This window comes from Macrobrachium rosenbergii, chromosome 37 (assembly GCF_040412425.1).
Source record: "Macrobrachium rosenbergii isolate ZJJX-2024 chromosome 37, ASM4041242v1, whole genome shotgun sequence".
NCBI lineage: Eukaryota > Metazoa > Arthropoda > Malacostraca > Decapoda > Palaemonidae > Macrobrachium > Macrobrachium rosenbergii.
In genome coordinates, this window is record NC_089777.1 from 45,403,960 (window position 1) to 45,423,483 (window position 19,524).

General features: G+C 36.7%; 1 protein-coding gene across 1 annotated transcript in view; it reads right to left on the minus strand.

The window, feature by feature from the left end:
* Positions 1-19,524, minus strand: part of LOC136825227 (uncharacterized) — a 595,353-nt gene that overhangs the window by 81,604 nt on the left and 494,225 nt on the right. The window contains exon 16 of the mRNA XM_067081250.1: positions 13,688-13,819. Coding sequence (XP_066937351.1) covers positions 13,688-13,819 — 132 coding nt within the window. The remainder of the gene's footprint in view (positions 1-13,687; positions 13,820-19,524) is intronic.

Below are 19,524 nucleotides of genomic sequence, written 5' to 3' on the forward strand. Positions count from 1 at the left end.
TTCTATTATATGACTCACAGGACTAAACTTTAGATCAAGTGTCTTGAAGATCAGATTCCATCACATTATTGACAAAAATAAACTTCAGATCAAGTGTCATGGAAGATGGGATTCCATTATATGACTCACATAACAAAAAATTCAGATCAAGTGTCACAGAAGGTGGGATTCCATTACATGACACCAAGGACTAAACTGCAGATCAAGTCTCATGGAAGATGATATTCCATTATATGATTCACAGGAATAAACTTTAGATCAAGTGTCATTGAAGATAGGATTCAATTGTATGACTCACAGGACAAATTAAGTGTCATGGAAGATGTGATCCATTATATGATTCAGGACTAAACTTCAGATCAAGTGTCATGGAAGATGAGATTCCATTACATGACTCACAAGAATAAACTTCAGATCAAGTGTCACTGAAAATAGGATTCAACTACATGACTCACAGGACAAATCAAGTGTCATGGAAGATGGGATTCCATTATATAAATCACAGGACTAAACTTCAGATCAAGTGTCATGGATGATGGCAGTCCATTACATGGCTCACAGGGCTAAACTTCAGATCAAGTGCCATAGATGGGATTCCATTATATGACTCACTGGACTAAACTCCAGATCGTGTCTCATGGAAGATGGGATTCGATTATATGATTCACATGAATATACTTCGGATCATGTGTCACTGAAGATAGGGTTCAATTCTATGACTCACAGGACAAATCAAGTGTCACGGAAGATGGGATTCCATTATATGACTCAAAGGACTAAACTTCAGATCAAGTGTCGTGGAGGATGGGTCTCCATTATATGACTCACAGAACTAAGCTTTAGATCAAGTGCCTTGGAAGATGGGATTCCATTATATGACTCACACGACCAAGCTTTAGATCAAGTGTCTTGGAAGATGGGACTCCATTATTTGACTCATACAATAAACTTCAGACAAGTGTCATGGAAGGTGGGATTCCATTATATGACTCACAATAATAAACTTCAGATAAAGTGCCATGGAAGATGGGATTCCATCTTAAGACACACAAATAAACTTCATTATATGAGTCACAAGAGTAAACTTCAGATCAAGTGTCGCTGAAGATAGGATTCAATTACATGACTTGCAGGACAAATCAAGTGTCATGGAAGATGGGATTCCATTATATAAATCACAGGACTAAACTTCAGATCAAGTGTCATAGAAGATGGGATTCCATTATATGACTCACAGGCATAAACTCCAGATTAAGTCTCATGGAAGATGGATTCCACCATATGATTCACAGGAATAAACTTCAGATCACGTGTCACTGAAGATAGGATTCAATTATATGACTCATATGACAAATCAAGTGTCATGGAAGATGGGATTCCATTACATGACTAACAGGACTAAACTTCAGATCAAGTGTCGCAGAAGATGGGATTCCATTATATGACTCATAAGAATAAACTTCAAATCAAGTGGCACTGACCATAGGATTGAATTACATGACTCACAGAACAAATAAAGTGGCATGGAAAATGGGATCCCCTTATATCAATCATAGGACTAAAGACCAGATGAAGTGTCATGGAAGATGGGATTCCATTATATGACTCACACGACTAAACTTTACATTAAGTGTCATGGAAGATGGGACTAGATTATATGACTCACAGGACTAAGCTTTAGATCATGTCTCATCGAAGATGGGATTCTATTTTATGATTCACAGGAATAAACTTCAGATCAAGTGTCATGGAAAATGGGATTCCATTATATGACTCACACAAATAAACTTCAGATGAAGTGTCATGGAAGATGGAATTCCATTATATGACTCACAAGAATGAAATTCAGATCAAGTGTCACTGAAGACAGGATTCAATTACATGACTTACAGGACAAATCAAGTGTCATGGAAGATAGGATTCCATTAAATGACTCACAGGACTAAACTTCAGATCAAGTGCCATGGATGGTGGGATTCCATTATATGACTTACAGGACTAAGCTTCAGGTCAAGTGTCTTGGATGATAAGATTCCATTATGTGACTCAAACAAATAAACTTCAGATCAAGTGTCATGGCAGATGGGATTCCATTATTTGACTCACAAGACTAAACTTCAGATCAAAGGTCATAGAAGATGGGATCCCATTATATGACTCACAGGACTAAACTCCAGAACAAGTGTCATAGAAGATGGGATCACATTATATGACACATAGGGCTAAACTTCAGATCAAGGGTCACAGAAGATGGGATTCCATCACACGATTCACAGGAATAAACTTCAGATCAATTGACATTTAAGACAGGATTCAATTATATGACTCAAAGGACCAATTAAGTGTCATGGAAGATGGGATTCCATTATATGAATCACAGGACTAAACTTCAGATCAAGTGTCATGCACATGCAGGATAAGATTCAGTTATATGTCTCACAAGAATAAACTTCAAATCAAGTGTCACTGAAGACAGGATTCAATTACATGACTCACAGGACAAATCAAGTGTCATGGAAGATGGGATTCCATTATATGTGAATCAAATAAACTTCAGATCAAGTGCCATGGATGCTTGGATTCCATTATATGACTCACAGGACTAAGCTTTAGATCAAGTGTCTTGGAAGATCGGATTCCATTACATGATTGACAAAAATAAACTTCAGATCAAGTGTCATGGAAGATGGGATTCCATTATATGACTAACATGACTAAACTTCAGATCAAGTGTCACAGAAGATGGGATTCCATTACATGACACCAAGGACTAAACTGCAGATCAAGTCTCATGGAAGATGGGATTCCATTATATGATTCACAGAAATAAATTTTAGATCAAGTGTCATTGAAGACAGGATTCAATTGTATGACTCACAGGACAAATTAAGTGTCATGGAAGATGTGATCCATTATATGATTCAGGACTAAACTTCAGATCAAGTGTCATGGAAGATGGGATTCCATTACATGACTCACAAGAATAAACTTCAGATCAAGTGTCACTGAAAATAGGATTCAACTACATGACTCACATGACTAAACTTCAGATCAAGTGTCATGGATGATGGCGTTCCATTATATGACTCACAGGACTAAACTTTAGATCAGGTGTCTTGGAAAATGGGATTCCATTATATGACTGACACAAATAAACTTCAGATCAAGTGTCATGGAAGATGGGATTCCATTACATGACTCACAGGACTGAACTTCAGATCAAGTACCATAGATGGGATTCCATTATATGACTCACAAGACTAAACTCCAGATCATGTCTCATGAAAGATGGGATTCCATTATATGATTCACATGAATAAACTTCTGATCATGTGTCACTGAAGATAGAGTTCAATTCTATAACTCACAGGATAAATCAAGTGTCATGGAAGATGGGATTCCATTATATGACTCAAAGGACTAAACTTCAGATCAATTGTCGTGGAAGATGGGTCTCCATTATATAACTCACAGAACTAAGCTTTAGATCAAGTGTCTCGGAAGATGGGATTCCATTATATGACTCACACGACTAAGCTTTAGATCAGGTGTCTTGGAAGATGGAATTCCATTATTTGACTCATACAATAAACTTCAGATCAAGTGTCATGGAAGGTGGGATTCCATTATATGACTCACAGGACTAAACTTCGGATAAAGTGTCATGGAAGATGGGATTCCATTATATGACACAAATAAACTTCAGATCAAGTGTCATCGAAGATGGGATTCTATTACGTGACTCAGAGTACTAAACTCCAGATCAAGTCTCATGGAAGATGGAATTCCATTATATGATTCACAGGAATAAACTTCAGATAAAGTGTCATGGATGATGGGAATCCATTATATGACACACGAATAAACTTCAGATCAAGTGTCATCGAAGATGGGATTCCATTATACGACTCACAAGAATAAACTTCAGATCAAGTGTCACTGAAGATAGGATTCAATTACATGACTCACAGGACAAATCAAGTGTCATGGAAGATGGGATTCCATTATATGAATCACAGGACTAAACTTCAGATCAAGTGTCATAGAAGATGGGATTCCATTATATGACTCACAGGCATAAACTCCAGATCAAGTCTCATGGAAGATGGGATTCCAATATATGATTCACAGGAATAAACTTCAGATCACTTGTCACTGAAGATAGGATTCAATTATATGACTCATAGGACAAATCAAGTGTCATGGAAGGTGGGATTCCATTACATGACTCACAGAACTAAACTTCAGATCAAGTGTCGCAGAAGATGGGATTCCATTATATGACTCATAAGAATAAACTTCAAATCAAGTGGCACTGACCATAGGATTGAATTACATGACTCACAGAACAAATAAAGTGTCATGGAAAATGGGATTCCCTTACATGAATCATAGGACTAAAGTTCAGATTAAGTGTCATGGAAGATGGGATTCCATTATATGACTCACATGACTAAACTTCACATCAAGTGTCATGGAAGATGGGGTTAGATTATATGACTCACAGGGCTAAGCTTTAGATCATGTCTCATCGAAGATGGGATTCTATTTTATAATTCACAGGAATAAACTTCAGATCAAGTATCATGGAAGATGGAATTCCATTATATGACTCAAAGGACTAAACTTCAGATCAAGTGTCGTGGAAGATGGGTCTCCATTATTTGACTCACAAGAATAAACTTCAGATCAAGTGTCACTATAGATAGGATTCAATTGTATGACTCATAGGACAAATCAAGTGTCATGGATGATGGGATTCCATTACATGACTCACAGAACTAAGCTTTAAAGTTAAGTATACCTTAGTTTTACCAGGCCACTGAGCTGATTAACAGCTCTCCTAGGGCTGGCCCGAAGGATCAGACTTATTTAACGTGGCTAAGAACGAACTGGTTACTTAGCAATGGGACCTACAGCTTATTGTGGAATCCGAACCACATTATAGCAAGAAATGAATTTCTATCACCAGAAATAAATTCCTCTAACTCCAACTAAGCTTTAGATCAAGTGTCTTGGAAGATGGGACTCCATTATATGGCTCACAAGAATAAACTTCAGATCAAGTGTCATGGAAGATGGGATTCCATTATATGACTCACAGGACTAAACTTCATAGCAAGTGTCATGGAAGATGGGATTCCATTATATGACTCATAGGACTAAAATTCATATCAAGTGTCATAGAACATGACATTCCATTATATGACTCACAGGGCTAAGCTTTAGATCAAGTGTCTTGGAAGATGGGATTCCATTATATGACTCACACAATAAACTTCAGATCACGTGTCATGGAAGATAGGATTCCATTATATGACTCACAGGACTAAACTTCAGATCAAGTGTCATGGAAGTTGGGATTCCATTACATGACTCACAGGACTAAACTTTCTGAGGATGCCCCGGAACTTACATCAGCATGACATCCATGCGCCTCTCCAAATGGATCTCTTGCCATGCCCAGGAGGGAACCATCTTTAGTCACTGTAAGACTGCCCACAACCAGAGGATCCATCGCAGCGACATTGTCGGACATTTTGAAATTATTGATAGCACCCCCGACCTTCGTCATCTTCGCATCCTAGAGGCGCTCCACATAGGGAAGGAAAAACCGAGCCTTAATGTGACTCAGGAGACCTTCCTTGTCCCTACAGCCATCAGGAAAGCCGAGGACAACCAGGCAAGACCTGCATCCCAACCTACGCCCCTTGAGGACGATCTCCAGAGCACCGAGGGTGATCGCCTACTGAGATCTCACCCTAAGGACGCCCTGCAAGATCGCCCCTCGCACCCACCTACAACCCAGAGACGCTCCGACGTCGAGGACGACTTTAACCCTCGCCCCGAGGACGCACTTCCAACACCTGAGGAAGGTAGAGGTGCTGCCCTTCACCTTGGGAATGATCGGTTAACCCGCCTTCCTCGAGTAATTGCACCATCGCCGATCAGCAGTAGGCTTAGATCGAGGAGAAGACAGCCAATCAGGAGCTGCCTTTCCGATGACATCACGGATGGATAGCCAATGAAAATGAAGCGACTGACTCCACAAACCAACAGACACGGAGAAAAGATGAAAAATCCACGCATTAAAGCCATTGCATCCTGTGATCCTGTCCTGAATGATGCCCTAACGAGAAGGGCGAAACTAGTCGACACCCCACGAGAACTACCTCCTACACATCACTAAACCACTAGATATGAATATTGGTCAATTGCTTGCAACCATTCCGGCGCAAGAAAAGCAATTGATAAGACGAATTGAGCGTTTACTATATAAAATAAATGATGTTGAAACTGCCATTTTGTTTAACAAAACCTGTATTAAAGAATTTTTTCCTATTATTATTATTATTATTATTATTATTATTATTATTATTATTATTATTACTATTAATTGAAAATTCATACTTATTATTTGGTAAATCATTTATTTATCAACCAAACAAATAAACGTATACGTGTAACCATAAAAATTCTCTCATCTCGGTAAGATATGAGAGAATTTTTATGGTTACATGTAAATGTTTATTTGTTTTGTAGATAAAATAAAGTACTAATTTTCAAATAATAATAATAATAATAATAATAATAATAATAATAATAATAATAAAATGGGGTGCTGTGGCAGAGTGGTTTAGCTTATCGATGGACTGGTTAAGCAACATTGGGGCTGGTCAGTCGTTGGATGGGTGACCGCTCTCCTCGGTAATGATTCCTTGGGAAAGGATCTTTACCATAATTTCCTCAGTCTACTCAGCTGTATATGAGTACCTATTCTCGATGGAGTAGGGTCCAGCTATGGGTTAAAAAGCAAAACTCAGCAATGATGGAAAGGAATGAAAGAATAAACGACAATGACGTAAATGGAACCTCTGGCAACAGAGGAAGTTTGACCGGCAGCCAGGTATACAGCCCAATCAGAAGAAGAAATGGACAAGAGAAGAAAATAAGGAAATAAGGAGATGCTACATCAGAAGCAAACAGAACAGAGGCTGGCAGACCAAGTAAAGAACATAAAGAAAAAGAACTGGTTCTCCACACCACAAAGAGAGGAACTGGAAAGAGAAATAACACCCAGCAACGAAGGACAAGAAGACGAACTAATGGATGATGACACAGAAAACGAAAGGAATGATGACCTACCAACAATGACACACGAGGAAACACCGAAGATGTAACAGAGAGGTCGGAATGGGTGGAAAAGATCACACAATGGATGAGGCCAGATACAGAAAGAACAAAGATCCCCTCCATGAAAGCCTACAACACAAAGAAACTAAGGGAGAAAACAACTGAAGTTAATGAAATAATAAGACTAATACACACCACCAGTATCACAGAAACATATAACCTGGCATATGCAGGAGCAAGACTAGTAGTAGAACTCATGGGGATACAAGCACCAACACCACCGCAACCAACCCAACAGGAACCACCTTGGAAAAGGGGCCTGGAAAAACAAATCGTGACACAAGAACTGACTTGAGTAAACTGAAAGAGATGGCAGAAAAGAGGCTAAGAAGCAAGAAAACAAAAGAGGAACTGAATGAGAAATACAAAATACAGGAGAAGGGACTAAACACAATAGATGTTATAAAACAGAGGCTTGAAGCCAAAGCACATAGGATCCAACAGTACAGTACATGAACAGGGCTAAAGGATACCAACAGAACAAACTCTTAGGAACCAACCAGAAAAGACTATGCAGCCAACTAAGAGGAGAAGATAACCACAAAGAAATTCCTGAAGCTGAACCAAGTAAAAGACTCAGGGAAAACATATGGAGCAATACGGTACCACACAACAAACATGCAACATGGCTCCAGGAAGTCAAGACAGAGGAAATGGGGAGAATAAAACAAAGATTCACTGAGATCTCGACAGACACAGTCAGACACCAACTATATAAAATGCCCAATTGGAAAGCCCCAGGTCCCAGTGAAGTCCATGGATACTGGCTCAAAAACTTCAAGGCCCTACACCCACGAATAGCAGAACAACTCCAGCATTGTACCACAAACCACCATGCACCCAAATGGATGACAACATGGAGAACACCCTTAGTACATAAAGACGAAAATAAGGGAAATATAGAAAGTAACTACAGGCCTATCACCTGCCTACCAATAATGTGGAAGTTACTAACAGGTATCATCAGTGAAAGGCTATACAGTTACTTAAAAGGATACAAACACCATCCCCCACCAACAGAGAGGATGCAGAAGGAAGTGTAGGGGTACAGAAGACCAGCTCCTGATAGACAAAATGGTAATGAAGAATAGTAAGAGAAGGAGAACCAACCTAACCATGGCATGGATTGACTACAAAAAAAACCTTCAACACCATCAGCTTCCTAAAAAATACAATGCGCAACTGGAATACAGTACTTATAAGCTCTGGGAAAAGACTAGCAGAGGTTAACGTCTGGAGAAGGATCTTTCAAGGCGACTCACTGTCCCCACTACTCTTCGTAGTAGCCATGATTCCCACGACAAAAGCACTGCAGAAGATGGATGCTGGGTACCAACTCAAGAAAGGAGGAAACAGAATTAACCATCTGATGTTTATGGACGACACCAAGCTGTATGGTAAGACCATCAAGGAAATAGATACCCTAATCCAGACTGTAAGGATTGTATCTGGGAACATCAGGATGGAATCTGGAATAGAAAAATGCGCCTTGGTCAGCATACAGAAAGGCAAAGTAACAAGGACTGGAGGGATAAAGCTACCAAGGATACAAATACCTGGGAATAATAGGAGAGGATATAAAACACCAAGAGATGAAAGACATGATCAGGAAAGAATATATGCAGAGACTTAAGGCGATACTCAAAACTCAACGTCAAAACTCAATGCCGGAAACATCACAAAAGCCATAAACACACGGGCAGTACCAGTAATCAGATACAGCACAGGAGTAGTGGAGTGGACGAAGGCTGAACTCCACAGCATAGACCAAAAAACTAGGAACACATGACAATACACAAAGCACTACACCTTAGAGCAAATACAGACAGACTATACATAACATGAAAGGAAGCTGGGAGAGGGCTACTAAGCATGAAGGACTGTGTCAACATCGAGAGCAGAGAACTGGGGCAATATTTGAAAACCAGTGAAAACGAGTGGCTAAGGAGTGCATGGGAAGTAGGACGATAAAAGTAGACAAAGACCCAGAAATATAAAGAGACAAAAGAATGAAAAACAGAATAGAGGAATGGCACAACAAACCAATGCACAGATAGTACATGGGGCAGACTAACTGACCAGCAATGAACATGGCAATGGCTACAGAGGGGAGAACTCAAGAAGGAAACAGAAGGAATGCTAACAGCAGCACAAGATCAGGCGCTAAGAACTAGATATGTTCAAAGAACAATAGATGGAAATAACATCTCACCCATATGCAGGAAGTGCAATATGAAAGATGAGACCATAAACCACATAGCAAGCAAATGTCTGGCGCTTGCACAGAACCAGTACAAAAAGAGGCATGATTCAGTAGCAAAAGCTGCCCTCTGGAGCCTGCACAAGCAACACCAGCTGGCTTGCAGTAATAAGTGGTATGAACACCAACCTGAGGGAGTGATAGAAAACGATCAGGCAGAGACCCTCTGGGACTATGGTAGCAGAACAGATAGGGTGATACGTGCCGATAAACCAGATGTGACATTGATTGGCAAAATCAAGAAGAAAGTATCACTCATTGATGTGGCAATACTATGGGAAACCAGAGTAGATGAGAAAGAAGGAGAAAAAATCAATAAGTATCAAGACCTGAAAATTGAAATAAGAAGGATATGAGATATGCCAGTGGATATTGTACCCATAATCATAGACACTAGGCACAATCCCAAGTTCCCTGAAAAGGAATCTGGAAAAACTAGATGCCGAAGTAGCTCCAGAACTCATGCAGAATAGTGTGCTACTATAAACAGCGCACATAGTGAGGCAGGATGCAACCCGCAACCCCACACTATAAAAACCACCCAGTCGAATAGGATGATGGTGATAGACCCCCCAAAAAATAAAAATAAAAGATAATAATAATATGGCTGTAATTACAAAAATTTCTACATTTCTACAGTAAATTATTTGATATTTCTAAACAAACAAAAATAATTTCCAGGTCTTTTGTGACACTTTGAAAGAGATGGGTGAGGGCAAAGCTGTCAAATATGTCAATCGTTTCCCACAGTGTGCCAAAGGATTTCTACGTACTATCTCTCTCCCTTTCTCTCTTTCTTTTCTCTTCATAAATCATGAATTTCCATCTTTTGATATCTAACATAAGAATAACTTCTTTCTCTCTCATGTTATTCTATCTGTCTCCATAATAATTCATAAATAATTTAACTTGATATTTCAAGTAAGGACAATTCTCTCTCTCTCTCTCTCTCCATAATAACTGATAAATAATTTCACTCTCTTAAGTAAGGACAACCCTTATCTCTCTCTCTCTCTCTCTCTCTCTCTCTCTCTCTCTCTCTCTCTCTCTCTCTTTCGTTTGTAGTTAGTGCTCACACATTTTAACAACTTATTTCTCTGTACGTCTTTACCTGTACAGTAGATAGTTTAAATTGATCTAATTTTACCTGGAATGTCTATCAATTGTAAATGTGCTAGTGTGGCAAATATGTTCTAAAACATAGAGACATAATAACTAAGAGTTGTTTTAGTACAAATAAAAAAACACTGTTTGTTTATGAAAAAGCATTTCAAAACAAAAGAGAAAGAAATGTAAAATAAAGTTTTTAAAAGCTTGGTTGAGAAGACTTCTAAAAACAGATCAGTCAGAAAGGGAGAGAGAGAAATTCTCTTCCAACTCTATATTTTTACATCAACCATTTTTTTCTTTTTTTAAGGGTAATGTATTAAGCTAACTTGTAAATGAAATTTGTAAATGAAATTACAGTAACTTTAATTTCATTTAAAAGTTAGCTTAATAATTTGGGAGCATGATTAGGGTCATATTTAGTGTTTAAACTCCAGAAATAAGCACTTATTAGCATTTTTTGAGACCTTGCCAAACTTACACAAAAATTCGCTTTATGTGAGGGGTTCTGGAACCTAACCTTGCGTAAGTTCGGGATATGACTGCATATGACTCACAGGACAAATCAAATGTCGTGGAAGATGGGATTCCATTATATGACTCGCAGGAATAAACTTCAGACCAAGTGTCATTGAAGATGGGATTCAATTATGCGACACACAGGACAATCAAGTGTCATGGAAGATGGGATTCCATTACTATATGACTCACAGGAATAAACTTCAGATCAAGTGTCATTGAAGATGGGATTCAATTATGTGACACACAGGACAATCAAGTGTCATGGAAGATGGGATTCCATTACTATATGACTCACAGGAATAAACTTCAGATCAACTGTCATGGAAGATGGGATTCCACTGTATACTCACAGGACTAAACTTCAGATCAAGTGTCATGGAAGATGGGATTCCATTATATGACTCACAGGAATAAACTTCAGATCAAGTGTCATTGAAGATGGGATTCAATTATGTGACACACAGGACAATCAAGTGTCATGGAAGATGGGATTCCATTATATGACTCACAGGAATAAACTTCAGACCAAGTGTCATTGAAGATGGGATTCAATTATGTGACACACAGGACAATCAAGTGTCATGGAAGATGGGATTCCATTATATGACTCACAGGAATAAACTTCAGATCAAGTGCTATGGAAGATGGGATTCCACTGTACACTCACAGGAGTAAACTTCAGATCAGCTGTCATGGAAGATGGGATTCCATTATATACTCACAAGACTAAACTTCAGATCAAGTGTCATGGAAGATGGGATTCCATCATATGACTCCCTGAAGTAATTAAAAAATACTTTCACGAAGGTTAGTATCCTAGATTCTGGACTTCACATGCAAAACAGAAAATCTTATACAAAAAGACTGTTTTACCAAGAAAATACTTAATGCTTAACAACTAACTTCACTTCTTTCACAGGAAGGAACTTACAAAGACTTTAACTCTGTCTACTTTACATTACACTTCTCGTTAAGCTGACATGAATGGAAAATGAACTGCAACTTTTTTACAAGACGAAAATCACTTCTTAACCAAAATGGTAATTCCTGATTGTAATTATCATGCATGTCCAGAATTAAAGGTTAGTTCAAGCACATAGCCTTTCATTTCAACCAAACCCTTAACCTACACAATAAACGGAAATATCACTGAATGTAACTTGCATAAAGATATGAGACTCTTAAGCATAACTTCATTGTGGGACATTGTCTGAAAATAATTTGGAAGTTTTTTATCTTATCTCTCTCTGCTACTTCTGAATTATGCTCGTTACCTTATAACAGTGATACAGTTCACTATTTTTGCTCTAGAATAAAGCATGAACAATGTTACAGAGACGAAAAATTACATGTTACACTGTGACACTGAACACAAATACATTTTCAAACACGTGATTGTTCTCGGTGGGTAAACAATACAAAGACTATGTAACTAACAGATGCAAAATACTCAGTATTTAAACAAAGATACAGAACTCTGTTACGAAAAGATCAGTTATAAAAATATAGTAATAAGGATATGAACATATTTGCAAATTTTAGAACAAATTCTCACACACCAATACTACGTTACTAAAAATTTTCCAAACAGCAATGAGCATTATTACACTCTTACAATATGAGAAACGTTTCAGGAAGAAACTTTTAACAACCATGGACTTTTATTACAACACTTGATATGAATTCCAAAATCCCCATATGAGAAAATATCAATGATGATCTACTGCAAAGCAAACCTTACAACAACTACGATCATGAAAAACACCACTGCTGGTCTTGAGAAAAAGGAAGACAGGGTCAGTACTGTCTATAATTCACATGTCTGAAGGGTATATGCCAGCCCCAACCATGCCAGACACTGATCATACTTGCACAACATTCAGGCAATGTTTGCTGGCTCATCAGAACAACGGAGCAACCTTCCAAAACTATGTGGACTAGCATGACTGGGAGCCATCTCTCTTGGAACTAGCAGAAAACACTACAGTATTACACCCTGTACACAATTCCTGGATGCATTACAGGAGAATCCATCCACATATTGCTACAAAAACCAACATTAACAAACAATTGGAAGCCATCATGTAGAAAACAACAGACTATAACAATAGACTAGGATATTGGTAATACGCCCACTTAGTGCACCTCCTCCTGCATGGTTACTATTTGTTCTCTTTTCGTTTACTTCTGTTGTCATAGTGCTGCACCTGGAACATTCTACCACTATTAAACATTACAATATCTCACAGTTATTTATTTTTATGATCTTAATACTCACAATGTTATTGTACTTCATGTTTTTAATATAGAGTATGTTTACTCTGTTGTAACTTTTGAAAAAATACAGATCAATCCATGCTTTTCTTCGTCAGGTTCCCTTAACTGTAGTACATGTACATGTAATAATAACATAACCATTGCCTCTATGGTAAAATTATTTCAACATTCATCATCCTTTAATATAATCATCCCATTTGTATTACATTGTCTGTGATTTTATGAGACTTGGTACACTTCATTTTGTGTAATAGTGCCTTCTTTCCACCACAAACTATATTTAGCACTGTATCCATTGTACCAGACATTAGATGGTAACAATCTTACCTGTTGTTTTACATGTAAACGGACAATAACGACACTGGAATGGTTTCTCCTGGGAATGTACCAGCATATGCTGGCGTAACCCTGTTGTGCTGGTGCTAACATGTTCACATAACTCACAATGTAGCAGTATACCTGGAAATAAAATGAGAAAATGAAATATTTTCTAACTGAATGCGAAGAATTGAAGTTATTAAGACTTTTATACAAATCATCAAATGGATGGATATGTGTTTATCAAAGTTGAAACAAATACCCCTAGTAAGTAAGTATAGCTTAGTTTTACCAGACCACTGAGCTGATTAACAGCTCTCCTAGGGCTGGCCCGAAGGATTAGACTTATTTTACGTGGCTAAGAACCAATTGGTTACTTAGCAACGGGACCTACAGCTTATTGTGGAATCCGAACCACATTATAGCGAGAAATGAATTTCTATCACCAGAAATAAATTCCTCTAACTCTTCATCAGCCGGCAGCGGGAATCGAACTCCGGCCCATCGAATGACGGTCTGAAGCTCAACCAACTCGGCCAACAAAGGGCTAAATACCCCTAGTAAATCATCCAAACGTGCTTAGTATTTTACTATTAATACTTCCCTACAATAACTGCAGTGCTACCCAGCTTTTTCGCGCTTCATTCTGTCACAGAATTTTTGTGGAACTATCTTTCACTTTTCTGCAGGAACTTTCACCAATTCGCAGATTTTTTCTATGGACCATATATCTAAAATTATCACTAACTCGCTTTTTTCCATACAGCAACACTTTATTCACTAATTACTGTATTTTTTTCACATTGTGTTTGTGACTAAATGCAGATTTTTATGATGAAAACAATTTACATTATACTTATAATGTAGTAATATATCTATTAAGCTCATTCCAGGTTGGGCCCCAGACTGAGCATAAGTGTACGTTCTCTCTCTCTCTCTCTCTCTCTCTCTCTCTCTCTCTCTCTCTCTCTCTCTCTCTCTCTAAGGGCAATGTCAGATGTATTTAAAATTATATTACTGTAAAGCATTTTTGGATGATGGAGCATATTGTACAGTATTTAAAATATTCACTAATTATTTTCATTTTATTTTCCAGTCTGCTTCTACTGGAAAATAAAATGAAAATAATTAGCAAATATTTTAAATACTGTACAATACGCTCTATCATCCAAAAACACTTTACAGTAATATAATTTCAAATGCATCTTACATTGCCCTTAAAGAAAGAGAGAGAGAGAGAGAGAGAGAGAGAGAGAGAGAGAGAGAGAGAGAGAGAGAGAGAGAGAGAGAGAGAGAGAGCACATACACTTGTTATGCTCAGTCTGGGGCCCAGCCTGGAATGAGCTTCATAGATACATTACTACATTATAGGTACACTGTAAATTATTTTTATCATAAAATCTGTATTTAGTCATGAACACAATATGAAAAAATACAGTAATTAGTGAATAAACAGTGTTGCTTTACGAAAAAAAAAAAAATTAGTGATAATTTTAATTCTTTTTATCAATATATAAAGAAAATAGGATGACTTCAATACTATGGGATAAAACGGCTAATCAAGTTACCCCTGTTTACACAGTAAACAGATGTAACTTAATTAGTTGTCAAACATTCTGTAAGACAGATTTATTTAATTTGTATTAAACAATGATTTAATTTGTATTAAATATTTTATAGATATTTTGCTGTGTGTACATTAATATTAATATTGTAGAATTAGTAAATCATTGTTATAAGCATTTTAGGGTGCGTATATACATAAATAAAAGTAACAGTTGTAAAAGGATAGTACTCTAAGATGACTTAGGATGTTTTGTGATGATGGTTTGGGGTGTATTTTTGTTTAAATTTACATTAAATTTTTTAGTATGATAATTTAAGGTATATTTTTGTTTGAACTACTAAATTAGGTAGTGAACTTTTAAAATAGACAGTTATAAGCATTTTAGTTCAGGGGGTACAGGGTATTTGGCAGTTATAGGCGTTTTTAGAGGGGATTTTGCATTTCCACAATGAGTTCTTGAACCTATCCCCGTGAAAAAGTGGGGGAGCACTGTATTTATATATTACTAGTCAGACCTAAAATAGTCGTTCAAAAAGGTCATTAGAAGTGAAAAAAAGGATAAAAAGGATCAAACAGAGTGGCATTTAACAGTCACACTTTGGGCATATCTATCTATCCATCTATCTATATATATAATGTATATATATACATACATCCATACATACATACATATATATATATATATATATATATATATATATATATATATATATATATATATATATATATATATAAGTAAACCACAGGTATATGCAGGGGATAGGTACCATAACCCCTCACCCCCGTGAATAGCTAAAATCCACAAATACTTGACACCACACCCTAAAAACGCTTCTAATTGCATATTTAAACAGGTCAGAAACCAAAACTACCTATAAAAACATTTATAACTGCCTTTCTAATGGTTTGAACACCAAATGTATACCTTAAACTATCATTCTACACCAAATATGCCTTAAATTATCATCCTAAAACATTTTAACCCTTTAACGCCGACTGGACGTATTTTACATAGACAAAAGTTGTCTGTCGGGTGCCAAGTGGACATAAAATACGTCGACTACAAAAAGTTTTTTTAAATAATCGCGGAAAAATACTTATAGGCCTCGTTTGCGAAAAAATTTTAAATCACACGCCTTGAGGGATGCTGGGAGTTCACGGATACACTGTTGTTTTGTTTACAAGCGTGACCCAGCTGCACATGCGCAAATTTCTTTCTTATCCCAAAAGAAAGCATCAGCTAACTCTGCTGAAAATCTTAGAAATTCTTTAGTCACTTTGTCGTAATTTGTGCACCATTTTCTATTAGCCTTTACATAAAGTTTTATATATGAAAATATGCGCGATTTCATGTAGAATACAACAAAAAATAACTCATGGTTGTAGCTTTTATCAATTTTGACATATTTTCATATAAATCACGATAAGTGCCAAATTTTCAACCTTCGGTCAACTCTGACTCGACCGAAATGGTCGAAAAATGCAATTGTATGCTAAAACTCGTACATTCTAGTAATATTCAATCATTTACCTTCATTTTGCAACAAACGAGAAGTCTCTAGCACAACTTTTCGATTTTTGGTGAATTTAAAAAAAGGTTTTTCCTTACGTCCACGCTAACCCTGCTGAAAATCTTGTAAGAGCCTGACGCCGTCTCTTCCAAACACGTGTGTGTTCGTCGTCCATCGGAGTGGACAAGACAACAAGAGCATCTCGTTTTCTTTCTCTAAAGGAACGCGATTTTAACCATACAATATATCCGTCTGTTTCTCCCTAACCATTGTTGTCTTGATGTATGTACAATCACCACTACTTGCATTGCCATGCAAATATTCTAATCATGTACTCATAAGGTTCCAACGAATCTTCTGTATCAAACTGTATGTATGTTTCTGTTTGTGAAGAAGCCAAACGTCTCGCCACTCGTATGGACGACGAACACACGAACACACACGTGTTTGGAAGAGACAGCGTCAGGCTCTTACAATCTCAGAAATTCTTTAGTAACTTTGTCGTAATTTTTGCACAGTTTTATATAAGTCGTTACATAAAGTTTTATATATGAACACGTGCACAATTTCCTGAAGAATACAACAAAAAAGTAACTCATGATTGTAGCTTTTATCAATTTTGACATATTTTCATATAAATCACAAGTGCCAAAATTTCAATCTTCGGTCAACTTTGACTCGACCGAAATGGTAAAAAAATGCAATTGTATGCTAAAACTCTTACATTCTAGTAATATTCAATCAATTAACTTCATTTTGCAACAAACGAGAAGTCTCTAGCACAATATTTCGATTTATGGTGAATTTTTGAAAAAAAATTTTCCTTACTTCCGCGCGCGCTAACTCTGCTGAATATCTTAGAATTTCTTTAGTCACTTTGTCGTAATTTTTGCACCATTTTATATTAGCCGTTACATAAAGTTTTATATATGAAAATGTGCGCGATTTCATTTAGAATACAATAAAAAATAACTCATGGTTGTAGCTTTTATCAGTTTTGAAATATTTACATATAAATCACGATAAGTGCCGAAATTTCAACCTTCGGTCAACTTTGACTCGACCGAAATGGTCGACAAATGCAATTGTAAGCTAAACCTCTTACATTCTAGTGATATTCAATCATTTACCTTCATTTTGCAACAAACGAAAAGTCTCTAGCACAATATTTCGATTTATGGTGAATTAAAAAAAAAAACTTTTGTTTACGTCCGCGCGTTACGAATTCATGCATCATTTTGTGATAATATTTTCTCTGTGTTGCTTTGATCGTTTAACAATTTGTTATATACCAAAATCATTGCAATTTAGTGTACAATACAACAACAAAAAAATAGCTCATTAGCTTTAACCATTTTGCTCACAGCACGATTTGTATACAATTATAATTATATGAAATTTTTTTTGCGCTGTCATATATTCCAATATTTATATATGATAATGATATTTTTTTCCATTTCTGATGGTTGCATACTAAACTTCAGGCAATGAGAAAAATAGGAGCCAAAAATGAACTCTTAAGCTTAAAAACTAAGCGTGCTGTGATTTAAAAAAAAAAAAACTCTCTTTCCGCTTCGGCGCTAACTTCCAAACCCCACCGGCATACGGCAGACACTTTTGTAAATAGAGGCTCGGCGTTTAAGGGTTAATGTAATTTTAAATTTATCTTGCAACATTACCCTTAAAAACATATGGCTTATAGCTAAGTGTGAAAGCTAAACTAAAGTCCCCCCTACATTTAATCAGAGACATTTTGTCTCACAGCATTGAGGCTGTCCCATTTTCTTTTTACAGAACAGGGAAAACACTAGAATTCACAACTTCAGTATTGCACACTATTTTTTTTTAAATACATAAAATAAAATACATTTTGATATTAGGCTGTGTTTACCTTAATATTAATATCTAAAAATTGGTAAATAATGTTTTTATCATAATAAATGTATTTATTCATGAAAATAACATCAAAATACATTACTATTGAATATTTCTTGACGAAAAAGTCCGCGAATTGCTGATAAGTTGGGGATATATTCCACAGAAAAATCTGCAAATCAGTGAGCCGTGAATTGCAAGACTGCAAATAGCAGGGGTTGACTGTATGTATGTATGTACGTATGTGTGTGAATGTATGTATGTATGTATGCATATATATATATATATATATATATATATATATATATATATATATATATATATATATGCTGAAGGTAAAGTTAGTCCTCCTGGGCCCCTCTGTAGGCTCACAGGGCAGGCGATGATCTGCTACAAATGTCACTTAATATCAAATTCACGTGACCTAGGGAGCATCCCAATAGAGAATTATCACCAAAGGGCAATTTATAAGTGACAAATGGATTGGTACTGCCGGGTCGCGATCCCACGACAGAACTTATCCAACCACTCCAGTCGACGCTCTACCACTGAGCTACACCCAGCAGTACCAATCCATTTATCACTTATAAATTCCCCTCTGGTGATAATTCCCTATCGGGATACTCCCAAGGTAGCATGAATTTGATATTAAGCATCATTTGTAGCTTCATGATTGTATATAAATCACGGTGATAAAAAAAATTTCATATATATATGTGTGTGTGTGTGTGTGTAAAGACCAAGGGCAGATGGAGAAGCACACAAACAATTAACATAGTTTATTATGGCCAATAGCTGCAATGATACAATACTTTTTCTCAATTAGAAGGAATGTCACTTCATAAAATCCAATTATAAAAATACTTTTTTAAGATATATACTTGCTTATTATT